Source organism: Macrobrachium nipponense, chromosome 36, assembly GCF_015104395.2.
Source record: "Macrobrachium nipponense isolate FS-2020 chromosome 36, ASM1510439v2, whole genome shotgun sequence".
Taxonomy (NCBI): domain Eukaryota; kingdom Metazoa; phylum Arthropoda; class Malacostraca; order Decapoda; family Palaemonidae; genus Macrobrachium; species Macrobrachium nipponense.
In genome coordinates, this window is record NC_087220.1 from 30115919 (window position 1) to 30130918 (window position 15000).

At 33.7% G+C, this 15000-nt stretch overlaps 1 protein-coding gene across 2 annotated transcripts in view; it reads left to right on the forward strand.

Annotated features, from left to right (window-relative positions):
• Window positions 1-15000, forward strand: part of LOC135203544 (uncharacterized) — a 94754-nt gene that overhangs the window by 71978 nt on the left and 7776 nt on the right. The window contains exons 1-5 of one of the 2 annotated variants that reach the window (XM_064233278.1): window positions 2164-2258; window positions 2720-4220; window positions 5423-5515; window positions 6340-6480; window positions 6984-7186. In XM_064233278.1, the coding sequence (XP_064089348.1) occupies window positions 4004-4220; window positions 5423-5515; window positions 6340-6480; window positions 6984-7186 (654 nt within the window). In that variant the 5' untranslated portion in view covers window positions 2164-2258; window positions 2720-4003. Of the gene's footprint in view, window positions 1-2163; window positions 2259-2719; window positions 4221-5422; window positions 5516-6339; window positions 6481-6983; window positions 7187-15000 lie in introns of those variants that run through there. The other variant, XM_064233277.1, reaches the window with a different exon arrangement.

Here is a 15000-nt window from a genome sequence, read left to right on the forward strand (position 1 = left end):
TGAATTCTCTAACTGACAATTTTCTTTAGAAAAATACTGATGGATTTTTGACAATGAAAATAGTGTGTGACATGTTTTTTAATCAAGATGACCACTAGAGGAGTAATTGTATGTCATGTTTTTGGAATTTTTAAATTCATTTTCCTTGGTTTTCATGTTAGTTCTTTTGGGGAAATAAAGACTCTATTTTTGTATCTCTGAGTTTAGTTTAGCCTTAGATTTGATAACTTGATTTTGCTGCAGAGTTGGTTGGATGCAATGGTAGATTGAGTTACAAATTTATGATTTCATTCATTTCAATTAGAACAGAGTCCATCAGACCCTGTAATATATATATATATATATATATATATATATATATATATATATATATATATATATATATATATATATATATACCAATGAATTTATCAATTAGAACAGAGTCCACCAGACCCTGTAATATATGTATATATATATATATATAATATATATTATATATATATATATATATATATATATATATATATATATATATATATATATACTTCCTACAGGACGGAATCGGTGAATACCATTGGCCTCTTAAAAAGCTAATGTACCGGGGCACTTCTTCCCTCGAGGGTACACAGACACTTAGTAAAATCTCTGTCCCCCCGCCCCCCCCCCCCCCCCCCCCCCCTCCCCCCCCCCCCCCCCCCCCCCCCCCCCCCTACCAAGAGTTACATTATATCCGTACCTCGTAACTTAAACCACTGTCATTTCCCGTCCATGCTCTATCTTTTACTACCACTAGTAACATAAGAGATGATTATCTGTTATTTATGTTCATTTCCTGTCCCAGTGGGTTTACTGTGCTGCGCATAGTATTCCTTGGTTGTGGCATTACAAAGTACACGAGAATTTTTTTTGTATGGAACTGCTGTCCAAACATAGCAATAAACATACAAACTCACACACGCACACACACACACACACACACATATGTCTGTGAGTATCACACACATTACCACAAGTGAAAATTAAGAGACCGGGTCGTGACCGGTTTCGACTTTATTTCCAAGCCATTGGGGAAGCAGTGAAAAATACTATAAGAAGTCACAAATATATATTCCACAGATACAGTACTGACAAAAATACATAAACATTTGAGATTAAATATCCACCTACAGGCGGGTGTCAAGGTAGGAGTGGCCTTGAAAACTCATGAAATGTTGTGTATAATATTTCATGTAAGTCTTGTAACAACTATTTTATTGGCCAGCCTGGTAAAGCACTGGAAACGAGAATAGAAGAGCATAGAAAATGAATGAGCTATGCACAGGGTAACGGTGGTGTTTTCTCACATTTTAGTGAGAACAATCATGCTATCTACTTGGAAGGGGGCAAAAAGTATTGTATATTCTAATAACACAGTAGAAAGGAATATCATTGAATATAGCTTTAGGAAAGAAAGTTACAGCCATAATATGAATATCAGTCAAGGGATGTATAAACTTGATCCTTTAATATCAAAATAAATTTGTAAATTGTTTAAATTTTGAAGTAGGCAGTAGAGATATATGAAAATAGGATTATCATATTTGTAAACACAGTACGGAGGCAGCAGTGATAATGAGATTTCCAACCTCGCCTCCTTGACACCTGCCAGGTGAGAATTAGTAGTCTCCTATGGTCTGTACGTTTATCAGTATTCTACCTTGAGAGTATATTGTAATTTTTAGCTAACTGAGTCTTGAAGGCCACTCATACCTTGACACCGCCTGTGGGTGGAGCTGTAATCTGAAACGGTTGTGTATGTTCATCAGTACGGTCTCAGCAGTATATATATATTTGTGACTTCTAATACTATGTATCAGTCCTTCGTCAATGGCTAGGAAATAAAGTCCACTGAGGAACTTAAGACAGTATTAAAAGAGCCCTGACCCTCGGCAATCTTTTGGTCGATCCCACCTAAGTCCACGAATCACATTTGGGGCAATAATATCTATAAACGATCATTGAATTCTCTAACATCAGAAATCATTCAAAAATGTGCCATACTAATATCAAATACTCCGCTATCTTAGGTCAAACAAGCCACTTACACGAACTGCCCATTCTTGAGTCATTAGGAATCTTTTAAGTGTGAATTGTTGTTTTTATGTTTGACTTATGTGATGTGTATTTTAACTGTTGTCCGATATATTTCAGCTCTGATGACGTAACTAGGTTACAAAACGCGTAGGCAATAAATGTATCATTCCTCGCAACTGGCTGCCTCACTTATGTGTGTGTGTGTACGTATATACATATATATGTGTTTGTAAATGAATTTAATGAAAAACTTCATATCAATTCTATGTAAATTCGACATTCATTCTTCTCTTGATCATAATTTTATTTTATCGACTCTAAATATTTATAAACATATATGAAAAAAGTGCATGGAGTAGATGGTAGTCTATCATACAGAAACAAATATCTTTTCTGAACAACACATTCACTTTTGTAGTTACCAAGTCAAATTCACCTGGCGACAAAAGCGGGTGTCACTTTTCGTTTAACCTAAGATTGTGGACCATAAATCAAAAAGAAGTGAAATGTACATCCAACTTCGCTTTTCACTTTGACAGCAGTTATTTAACTTTTAAAGTAAGAGCGAAGTCGGTGATTGCAGCAAAAATTGTTTTCCAGCGAAATGTCTGTCTAGATGTTGTTGAAAATATTAAATTTCTAACTTTACTTTTTCACTTTTCAGGGCGAAGCTTGAAATGATCTCCAACTACAAGTTTGTAGGCAACTTTTCGTTCGTACAAGGAAATGGAAATGTCGCTGGATGAAATCGTGGACTTATGGGGAAATGTGGGCGCTTCCATTGAACAAAACGATCATTTTGATAAACAGTAACAACGTCCAAGCTTTTTATTAGATGTGCTTTGTTATATTTTTCTAGATTATGTCAGTAAATCAGTCATGATATACTGTAAATGAGCACAAAAGTAGATACAAGAGGATAACTGAATTAAGAACACAGCCGAGTATGAAAACTGCTGACGCATCTGAGTTTATCATGATTAGAATGAACATAAAAGCAATCGAAATTTCAAAGATCAATAAACAATTAGTGACTGAAGAAAAAAGGTCTATCTTACTTAAATTTCCTTCAATACCAACAACTTCATGAGGCATATGTGAACTGAGCTGTGATTAACACTAATTTTCATTATAATGTTGCTTAATATGTCCATCTGTTCTTGAGAAACCTTCTAGTATGAAACAAAAAAATATGTACACAACAAAGTTCTCGTTATGACAAAACATCAGATGATACAAATCCGCTTAAGGATTCGTGTTCCACTCGATCAACAAAAAATCTTTTAGGATACTCTTGCAATCAGGAACAAACAAGTAATATAAGTATTACAAATTGTGTAGAAAAGGGTTCAACACTCGAGATAAAAAAAAAAAAAAAAAATGATATGACTGTTCTTCTTTCAATCCTATATTTAGTTACAATTGTTCATGCCAGTTAAAGAAAAATTTGAATACAGTTCAAGGAAAATATCAGGTATTTATGAAAATTTGTAAAGAATCTTCTAATAGAGTTTTGGAACCTGGTGTGGCATGAAGCAAAAATATATTTGTCGACTCACTATATCTCAATTAAATTAAGAATGAAAGTTTGATGACTCATCTGAAAACATGTTTAAATGCGAAGAGCCTCAAACAAAGTTTTGAAACTGACCGAACAGAATAAAAGTTTGTTTGTGAAACCTAAAAAAACAATTCCAATTGTGTAACCAAATAACACAAAGGAAATCGAGAGCATCAAACGAACTGATTCGTATAAGGGAGTGGCATAAATGAGTCTCACTGAATTCAGCTTCGGAGAAGAGTTTGTCAAATTACTTTACGGGGTGAAAATATAGAGCCTTGTTCACTTAAAAAAAGAAGAAGAAGAAAAAAAAAGGTAAATTGGCTATTCGGAAAGTGGAAGGGGGAGGAGGGAGGGCACAGGTGTGGACGGTAACTGGGTGAAAGAATGCTGAGTCTCGATGCCACAGTTCACATCCTCTGGCTAGGGACGACCATAGCCGCATGTCTCAGTGGAGTGACAGTCCTGACCGCGCTAAGCATTGACGCCTGGCTCAAGTCGGAGGAAAAGATCCTGAACCCATCCTACAGAAACGGGTCCTCCAAGATCGAGTTCCTCAGCAAGAAGACGAAAAGTGGACTCTTCACCCTCTGTGCTACTGACGGTTAGTCTGCCCTGGGTTGTCACTTATCCTGGTTTCATCAGAAGTCCGTTGTCTTTCACATAACTGTTTTTTTCTCCGCAATATTTTTATTAATTTTTTTGCTTTGTTTTTAGTTCTAGTCTACTATTTTTGTAGCACTGAAAGTTGAAGAGATGCAGCTCATGATTTGATTACGTCATCACATCAATCAATATGTAATAATTTTTCTTTTTCGACTATTTTTCCTGGATAGAAATTTTGCTCACTGCAAACAATTAATGAAGAAAATTATCTTACTGTTCCCTTAAATTAATATCATCAACATATTAAAGGAATTACACCAAAACTATCCGCACGCTTACCGTTAAAAATCATAACACATTTGCTATTTATAAGGTATTTAATACCCATATCGAATATTACAACTAACTGTGGGTACTGAATATAACGAGATATATATCGCAAAAGAGATAAAAGTAATCCTTCAGTTATTTTTTTCTCGTTTATTTTACACAAGCATTAATTACCTTGTGTACATTTTATAAGTAAGTCTAAATTCTTGCAACCTTCAAATTTTAAACAATTACACATGAATTCGTGTCAGGTACCGTTTAGCTCAGGGATAATTTATCACAATACTAAATAATGCTTTCATTATTTAAATTACTTAGAAACGCCAATAAATCAGATGACCTTAGTTCGAAGTAAAGTCCCAAGAATCTGTAAACTGATTTTTAAAGAGTAAATACTGAACAGATGCGGGTAGCGGATACTCTTACGTTAGTTAACACTGTAAATCCTCATACTCTAGTATATATATATATATATATATATATATATATATATATATATATATATATATATATATATATATATTATGTATATATATATATATATATATATATATATATATATATATATATATACATATATATATATATATATATATATATATATATATATATATATATATATATATATATATATATATATGTATGTATATTCCAGATTTACTTTCATCAATTGCTTTGCACTCTAATCGGTTAATTTAATCTCAAAAACAGAATTCGTCACCTTTAATCTATATTTGTTTAACACTGATATTAATTTTGGTGAACCTTCACATCATTTACTTGAAAAGAAAAACTTTGTAGGTAACCACATCGCTTCCATTCATTTTGTTCAAAAATAGTTTGTATAAGACAAATTGTTCTCATTTTCAGTCGGGAAATCTGAGTTCCAGTGCCAGAAAATTGACTATTTTCCTTCGGAAGAATACAGTCCTGACCCCAACGACTCTACTATGGCAATTCCTCGTGAGTATCTAACTATACTCTGTTTTTTTTCCATCTGTCCATCCACCTGTGGTGTATGTGTATGGTAACACTGCGTCCCGGGCTTTAAATAGTTACGCTATATGTAAGTTTTAGGTAAATAAAAGGATATCTGGGTGTACATTTGCAACTGAAAAGTGTTTTAATAAATTACTGTATGCTAAGTACACCGTTAATATTCGAAATAGGATATTATTATTATTGGTGAATGTAAGCTGAATGTAACTATATAAAGCCCGGGACGCAGTGTTACCATACGCATACACCACAACCCGATGGACAGATGGAAAAAAAACAGAGTATAGCGTGATTACAACCATAGGCTTTCAAGACGAACAGGTCGATTTTATTCTGTTTCTTCAATATCAACAGCAAAACTCATGATACTTTCACAGTTTTACTTGTAGCTTGGAAGTACTCTTCCTAAAATGGTCTCAAAATATCTAGAATTGCAACATTTTTTTCTCTTGGACTCAAGTTCATGAATATACAACTGTTATTCCTCATGATGGCTATCAGCGGTATATCGAGAACAAAGGGCACATGAATTCAGCAAGCATATGCTAACGCACCTTTAATGTTTTTAAACCTTGATTGAAAGACTGGGTTCACTGCAGAATTTCGTATATAAATTTACAAAGTTCATTATTCATGAAACATTTGTAATTAACAGTTATGAAGAACTTCTCAAATTACCCTTTGACATCGGATAGAGAGAAGTGCTGTTTTCGTGACAGTATTAATATCTCAATAGAGATCTGATCTTAGAATACCTTCAGAGTATCATCCTCGCATTTTCTTTGCAGATACTGTTCTGAAATCCGTGGGGTTCTTTCTGACTGCTGTAGTCCTGCTCACTTTAGCTGAAATCTTTTGTATTAGTGGTCACTGTTGTAGCAGACGTCGGTTTTTTACCTTTCTTTCTGGCATCACCTTTATTATCTCAGGTAAGTTACTACTGTTACCTCAGATCTAGGAAAATCTTAATGATGTTATGAGAATCTTATTGTTGATGGTTTAGCAACACGCATCGTAATTTCGTATTGTCTTTGCACGTAATCCACATCTAGTCAACTAATTTGTCTGCTAACATAAAAGTCACGATGTTGAAAACCAAACGGTTATTGTCAAATGGACAAATAGTTATTTTCAAAGGAGTAAACCAAATGATTTTCAAGTTATCCAATTTAAAATATTCTTACAAGTCTTAATTATGCTTACTTCAAACAAAGTACAAGTTCTGCCAAAGATAATAAAGGAGAACTGTTCATAATTTTTAGCAAAATGTCGTCCAATGAAGGAATGTCTCGTTTACAGATAGGCAAGATAGTCTCTGATTTTTCCAAAAGTATTTGGGATGATTAGCAATGCAGCGATCTTCGCTGGATACCTTTGTTGAGGGAAGCTAAAGAAAAACTGAGGCAGCCCACTATACCCCATTGCTTTCCAGGGCTCTTCATGATGCTGGGAATGGTAATATACATTGCAACACTGAAGGGAGAAGTTGCCGAGAAACTAAGGCCGCGCTCCACGTTCCAACCTCCCCTTTTCGTGTACACTTATGGCTGGAGCTGTTACCTGATTATGCTTGGATTCATAACTACGGAGATTGCCGGAATAACAGCAGTATTCCTGTACATTTACTGGCATAAGGTGGGAATTAATTGAAGTTTCTACTTATTTGAATTGGTATTATATATACATACATACATATATATTATGTATATATATATATATATATATATATATATATATATATATATATATATATTATATAGATATATATCCTATATATATATGTATGTTCATATATATACATATGTATATATAATGCGTTTATATGTATGTGACCATGCATATATATATATATATATATATATATATATATATATATATATATATATATATATATATATATATATATATATATATATATACATACATACATATATGTTACTGGAAATATTTGAAATCATGGATTTCACAAAATTCCTAAGGAATGTGTGAAATGACCAATTCGCTTAGGAACATTTGAACCCCGATTGTTAGTGCTAAACGCAGTGAAACAGTGATCATCTGCACTGTTTCGCCATGTTTAGTACTGGCCCTTGGGGAGTCATATGTATTCTGCCATGTTTAGTATTATCCCGTGGGGGATCAACTGTCCCTAAGTGCATTTGATTCCCAAGGGGTAGTACTAAAAACGGCGAAACACATTTGACCCCCAAGGGACTAGTACCAAACACGGCAAAACAGTGTAGATAAATCAGTTTCACCATGTTTATTACTGGCCCTCGTGGATCAAATGTTCCTAGGCGAATTGGTTATTTGAATAATGCCCCAGGGATTTCGTGAAATCCCTGGATTTCACATATTCCATGTAACAAATACACGGGGTGTAACACGAGGTTATGCAAATATTTCTGGGTAATGAAAGAAAATACAATTTTGAGCAGAAAATAACTGTAACCATGATTACTGCTTTCATGCGATGGATGTTGGTAGAGAGAAGCAGGTGTAGCCTCGGATGTTTAGGGGAGTGGAGACGTTAAAGTGAATGAGGCAAGTGGAATAATAGTATTTTAATTATGATTCTCTTTCTTGCAAGTCATCTAATTTAAACGATTAGCTACAGTGGTAACGCATGGCTTTACATATCAAGTAAGTAGTGCAAATGTTGCTGAGCCACGGTTATTTGTGAACGTTGTATTTTTGTGAGCTCTGTCCTGCTGCCTCGTCATGGAATTGTTGAACCAGGAATCATGACTATACTCTGTTTTTTTTCCATCTGTCCATCCACCTGTGGTGGTCGCGCATGGTAACACTGCGTCCCGGGCTTTTAATAGTTACGCTATGTCTAAGTTTTAGGTAAATAAAAGGATATCTGGGAGTACATTTGCAACTGAAAAGTGTTTTAATAATTTATTGTATGCGAATTACACCGTTAATATTCGAAATAGGATATTATTTAAAGCCCGGGCCGCAGTGTTACCATGCGCAAACACCACAGGCGGATGGACAGATGAAAAAAACAAAAACAAAGTATAGTCTACGCCTATGACTGGTTCTGATGAATACTTTAGATGGGGAGGGAGATATTTTTAAAAATTCATTTGAAATCTTTGATAGGTGCAATGAAGATGCAAGCCTACCCTTGATGGAGGGTTGATTCAATTAGGTTACTTTTTTTATCGATGTCCAATGAACACTACTGATAGGGAGGGAAAGGGATTCAGTGATGCATGTATATTTTTTTTTTTTTCAAAATCTAAATAATACATTTGATTAGGAGGTACTTGATCGACATCGGCCTAAACGCTCCATCCTCTATCGTGTAAAAGCAGCGCTAATGATAATTGTTATTTTAAAATTACCTTCACCGACAAATGAAGCCTTGCAATGTACGTTTAATGCAATATTTTCTGTGTATATATATATACACAGGGTGTGTATATATATATATACACACCCTGTGTATATATATATATATAGATATATATATATATATATATATATATATATATATAAATAGATATATATATATATATATCATATATATATATATATATATATATATATATATATATATATATATATACTTATATATATATATATATATATATATATATATATATATATATATATATATATATATATATATATATATATATATATATATATATATATATATATATGTATATATATATATACTATATATATGTATATATATATATATATATATATATATATATATATATATATATATATATATATATATATATATATATTTTACACATATATATATATATATATATATATATATATATATATATATGTATATATATATATATATATATATATATATATATATATATATATCTATATATATATATATATATATATATATATGTATATACAGAGAGAGAGAGAGAGAAGAGAGAGAGAGAGAGGAGAGAGAGAGCAGAGAGAGAGAGAGAGAGAGAGAGAGAGAGAGAGAGATAGATAGTTCTAAAACTATAGGGGCACAACATGAAGTTGCATTTACCGGGGAAACTGAATGGTTTTGACTGAGATAATAAGACAGGTGAAATAGCGACTGACTATCAAACAAAAGGGCTTGTTGTTCAATTACTAATAGGTTTGTAAAGGGTCAGGGCTGCTGAAATGGCACAGATGGTAAGCTGTTGAAGGTGGTCAACAGTGTTAATGATGATTGCAGAGTGCGAGTTAAAATATCCAACAGTTTTCGTTTAAATTTGTGGATGAAACAAGGGCATCTTCCATCTTATTGTCTTCTGAATATATATATATATAGATAAGCTGATGATAGAACTTTGATAAGGAAGAGTAGTTTTAAGAGAAATTATGTGGAATAAGAAAGCTACTTATAAATACATTACGGAGTGACTGATAAATTACAGGTGGTAAGTACAGTACTGATTCAGATAATGAAGAGAAACTGCATAAACTAGTGAATAGAGAATTTTATCAAAAAGGGAACGTTAAGTGTAAATGTGAGCTAGGGCAGGATTATAAGGGAAAATTGGAAACATTAATGAACAGGAAAATAGAAGGTAGAATAATGGAATGGGTTTATTTGAGGTGTTATTTGGGAATAAATATAATTGAACAGACAAAACAAGGAAGGTCTCATGGTATTTCCCAAACCTTAGTAATATGCTCAGAATAGGCGTTTCTAACCCACAGTGAGCAGTATGGCAGAATTGAGTACACACGTCTTTATGAAAGTGTTAATGCTATTTACAAAAAAAAAAAAAAAAAAAAAAAAATAAGGACGATAAGATGAAATGTTTGTATGACATTTGTGGTATAAAAATTGAAAAGACGAGAAAAGTGGATATACTTCGACGTAATGATACAAAGGTTGATTTAGGTTTTCTGAAATGGGTCAGCCATGCGGAAATAATAAATGAAAATAAAGTCGTGAAAAAGAATATAATTTGGACGTGTCCGTGTGAATAAGAGTATTATGAATAAAAGACAGATGACTGCAACAGGTATCAGAGGGAAAGGTCTAAATTTTGTAGGCTGCACGATACTATATGCATGATTGATTTAACTAGTCCAGTGTGTTTATGGAGTCTTACTGGATGCTGATTAGCTTCAGAATAGGTGTATGGAATGGCTATTGCTGTATAATTTTCTTGCAGAGGTGGGGGGGTGACCAACATTTCCGTCGTTTGTACATGAATGTCGCGGTGACACTATTCTGTTTTTCTGAACCCATTCCACTATGAGAAACGGCTTCGTGAATGCATACGCATGCACTCACACAGTGTACACACACACACACACACACACACACACACATATATATATATATATATATATATATATATATATATACTATATATATATATATATATATATATATGTATATATATATATATATATATATATATATAATATATATATATATATATATATACATATATATATAGAATGCTACCAAAACTAAAGGATTCACTTGCCTTTACGAATGAAGGACACCCAAGGGAAATCACTTACAATAAGTTGCACTATATACTTTTTGGTGACTGGTTTGATAATTACTTTGGACTCACAGGATAATCTCAACATAATCCCTCAGTTAGATATGGACAACATAGTTCGGCAATTTTCCATCACATAAATAACACGACCCATACCATGGATTGGAAATCATCATACAAACAAGATAATAGGATCAACCTTTCCAATAGAGCCTTGAACTCTGACCATATAGATAATATCTTCCTAAAGGCAGCAGTGAAGGGGATTAAAACAATTGACAGAACCAATGTCGGCTTAGCGGTGACCCCAGGCATCACCTTAGAGCATATCTCCCACTATATATTTCGCAAATGTAACTTCTGTCATTCACTACATAATAAGGGTGGGAGTCAGTCGACCGAAATATACTGCTTAGTTTTATACCAGTGTTTTAATGGGCCTTTTATACTTGAGACGTATTCTGTTTTAACAGAAGAATTTATTTACACAGGCACACACACACACACACACACACACACACACACACACACACACACATATATATATTATATATATATATATATATATATATATATATATATATATATATATATGTGTGTGTGTGTGTGTGTGTGTGTGTGCGTGTGTGTTTCTGTGTAAATAAATTCTTCTGTTAAAACAGAATACGTCTCAAGTATAAAAGGCCCATTAAAACACTCTGGTTTAAAACTAAGGACTATATTTCGGTCGACTGTTCCCACCCTTATCATGTAGTGAATGACAGAAGTTACATTTGCTAAATATATAGTGGTAGATATGCTCTAAGGTGATGCCTGGGGTCACCATTAAGCCGACGTTGGTTGTCAATTGTCCTAATCCCCTTCACCGCTGCCTTAAGGAAGATATTATCTATATGGTCAGAGTTCAAGGCTCTATTGGAAAGGTTGATCCTATTATCTTGTTTGTATGATGATTTCCAATCCATGGTATGGGTCGTGTTATTTATGTGATGGAAAATTGCCGAACTATGTTGTCCATATCTAACTGAGGGATTATGTTGAGATTATCCTGTGAGTCCAAAGTAATTATCAACCCAGTCACCAAAAAGTATATAGTGCAACTTATTGTAAGTGATTTCTCTTGGGTGTCATTCATTCATAAAGGAAAGTGAATCCTTTAGTTTTGGTAGCATTCTTCATAATTAATTCTCAATGTTAATCGGTAAAGGTTGTAGAAGTAGAGTTTAAAAAACTTGGCCAGTTTAAAATTGGGGTCTACATTTTGGGAAATTTAGGCAACCCACACATTGCTCTATGAGATTTAATAGTGTTATAACAATTTGTAGGTGTCAAGAATACGTAGAAACAATAAGTATTGCTTGGGGAGTAGATTAAAAAAAAAGTAGAGCTTGATTATTCCGCAACCATCTACGTCGTGGATGTAATAAGTAGGTTTTTTATATTAAAAAACCTTTACTTTAATGTACCGAGGAATTGCAGTGCTTCCTGGGCATTGACGTCTTAGGATTTCCCAATAATTTTTGGTTATACATACAATATAGCTCAAGGTAGCCCTTTAATTAGAGATGCCTACCTCTGAGGCCAATAGCAATGACATCTTTCAGTCCCATGAGACGTAAGGTAAAGAAAATAAAAATCATCTTCGCTCTGCATTGTTTTTGGTTACAAGATAGGCAGAAATATGGGTTTTGTACCCATATACATTATACAGACATTTAAAAAAAATAACATGTAATGAGCGTAAATGTTGTGTACAACAGAAGAAGTATAAAATTATACAGTATTCGTTTCCAGAAAGATACTATGCTGTGTCCTTTGGTAACAGTAAAGAATAGAGGTATGAAAAATGTAGCGTTTGCATTATGCAGACGTCTCTAAAGAAGAGTGAAAGACTACAAAGGTTTTTATTCAAGGATTGTAAGGTAAGATTGAATGCGGCAGAAATAAGTTAAAATAATGAATTTCTGTTGATATAGAAATGTAAAACAATGAAAAGGAAAGTTATTTTCTGTGTCTAGCTGAATTTGGAGGACAAGAATAGGTAGTTTTGCTAAACGATCTAATCCTAATAGTAGATGCTAGAGATAGAGACGGTGTTGTAGGTAGCTGTGGAGCTACCGAGGTCAATAGGAATCGAGAATCTTTAGGAAATGTGTTTGGGAAGACTTCTTTATTGGAAAAAACCCGGTTTGTGAAGAGGGAAACCTTGAATGTATTAAATGGGTTTCCCAAAAGCGGTATTGGAAAGGAAGTGGAAGTGAATGGTTCAGGATGTATAAGAACCTCAACTTGATTGAAATAAGCCTCCTATTTGTCTGTATGAGCTGCTAATGTTGTGGAATTTTTGTTATAGCGTGTTAACCCCCAATTCATTAGCTAATGTCTTGACATAGATATAACCTTTGCGTTTTTACTTTTAAGGAAACGACTATACTTTTGATTTATGCATATACATACATACATACACATACACACAAACACACACACACACACACACACACACATATATATATATATATATATATATATATATATATATATATATATATATATATATATATATCACACATACACACACACATATATATATCTATATATATATATATATATATAATATATATATATATATATATATATATATATATATATCACACACACACATATATATATATTCAGTCATAGTGAAGAACCGGGGTATTAATTAAGTTTTATTTTGAGAAATAAGAAAAAAAATGGTTCTATTCAATGATGCTTTGTGAGAACGACTATACTGACTAGAGGTGGCCTGGATAGAATAAACCTTAATAGAAAACTACTAAAATTACTTTCAAAAGATTGAAGGTAAACGTAAGGTGTCACTTACAAAATATAATTCTATAAGGTTATCAGAAGTTTAAAGGTTACAGGGGCATTAACTATATCCGTACCACTAAAACACTAATCACTATTCGGTACAGTGCTAAAACAAATGTGCCACTGCATTGCAAGTAAAATCACTAATCCTAAAGGATCACATATGGCGCATGGAAATATGGATCTTGACCTTAAAACTAACAACACTGAGCAACATTAAATGTTGGAGCACTGTAAGCAAGCGTAAGCTCCAACTGGAAACTCAGGAATATTATCCCTAGACTTGGCACTAGCAGAAAACGCACAACGGGGAAGGTCTACACGAATCTGCAAAGCAGTCAACGTTGTAATACAAATACTAACAGCGGTAAAGTTACATAAAATGATAAACGCGAAATGATAATTATGCAAAACACTCAGTAATTCAATATGACGTTAATATATCGAAATCACTGTTAGAAAAGTAACACATACTAATACCACATCTATACAGATTTTACAAAAATATCACAATTGCACGAACTCACTCGAGTCTCTGAAAGAGGTGGGAATAGTAAAGATAGGAATATAAGACACAGTTGGAATAAGGAATGAGTGCAAGTAATAGCAGGTGAAGGAACAACGGAACAACTTCCAATTTCATTTACCTTAGTCAGTGGAACAAGACATGCGTAGATAGAGCCAGGGTGTCAATGGAAGGACTTCGATCGCTCGCAGGTCCTCACCAGGGGATCAAAGAGATGGCGCTCCGCATCAGGCAGCTCCCCCGAACTTCAGGTATGATAGCTTTGGTAGTGCTGTCAGGCGGACGCTTAGGTAGAGTCCAGTCTCCGGGCAGCATGTTCGTAGGGGAAGCTAGCCGAGTTCATCACCAAGACGCATCACCCATGTACGATATAATGACGAGCCAAGATCGTCGGACGCAGCAACGCTTCGAAATGGGAAAATACCGCGTTTACTGGTTACGGCGTAGTACAGTTTGGTAGCCCATGCTGGCTCGAATTCACGAGAGGACGAAATTATTATCACCTAAAAAATTTCCCTTCAGATAAAAAAATATGGAAATATATTAATCCTGAGGTAGAGCGAATTGGATATTAA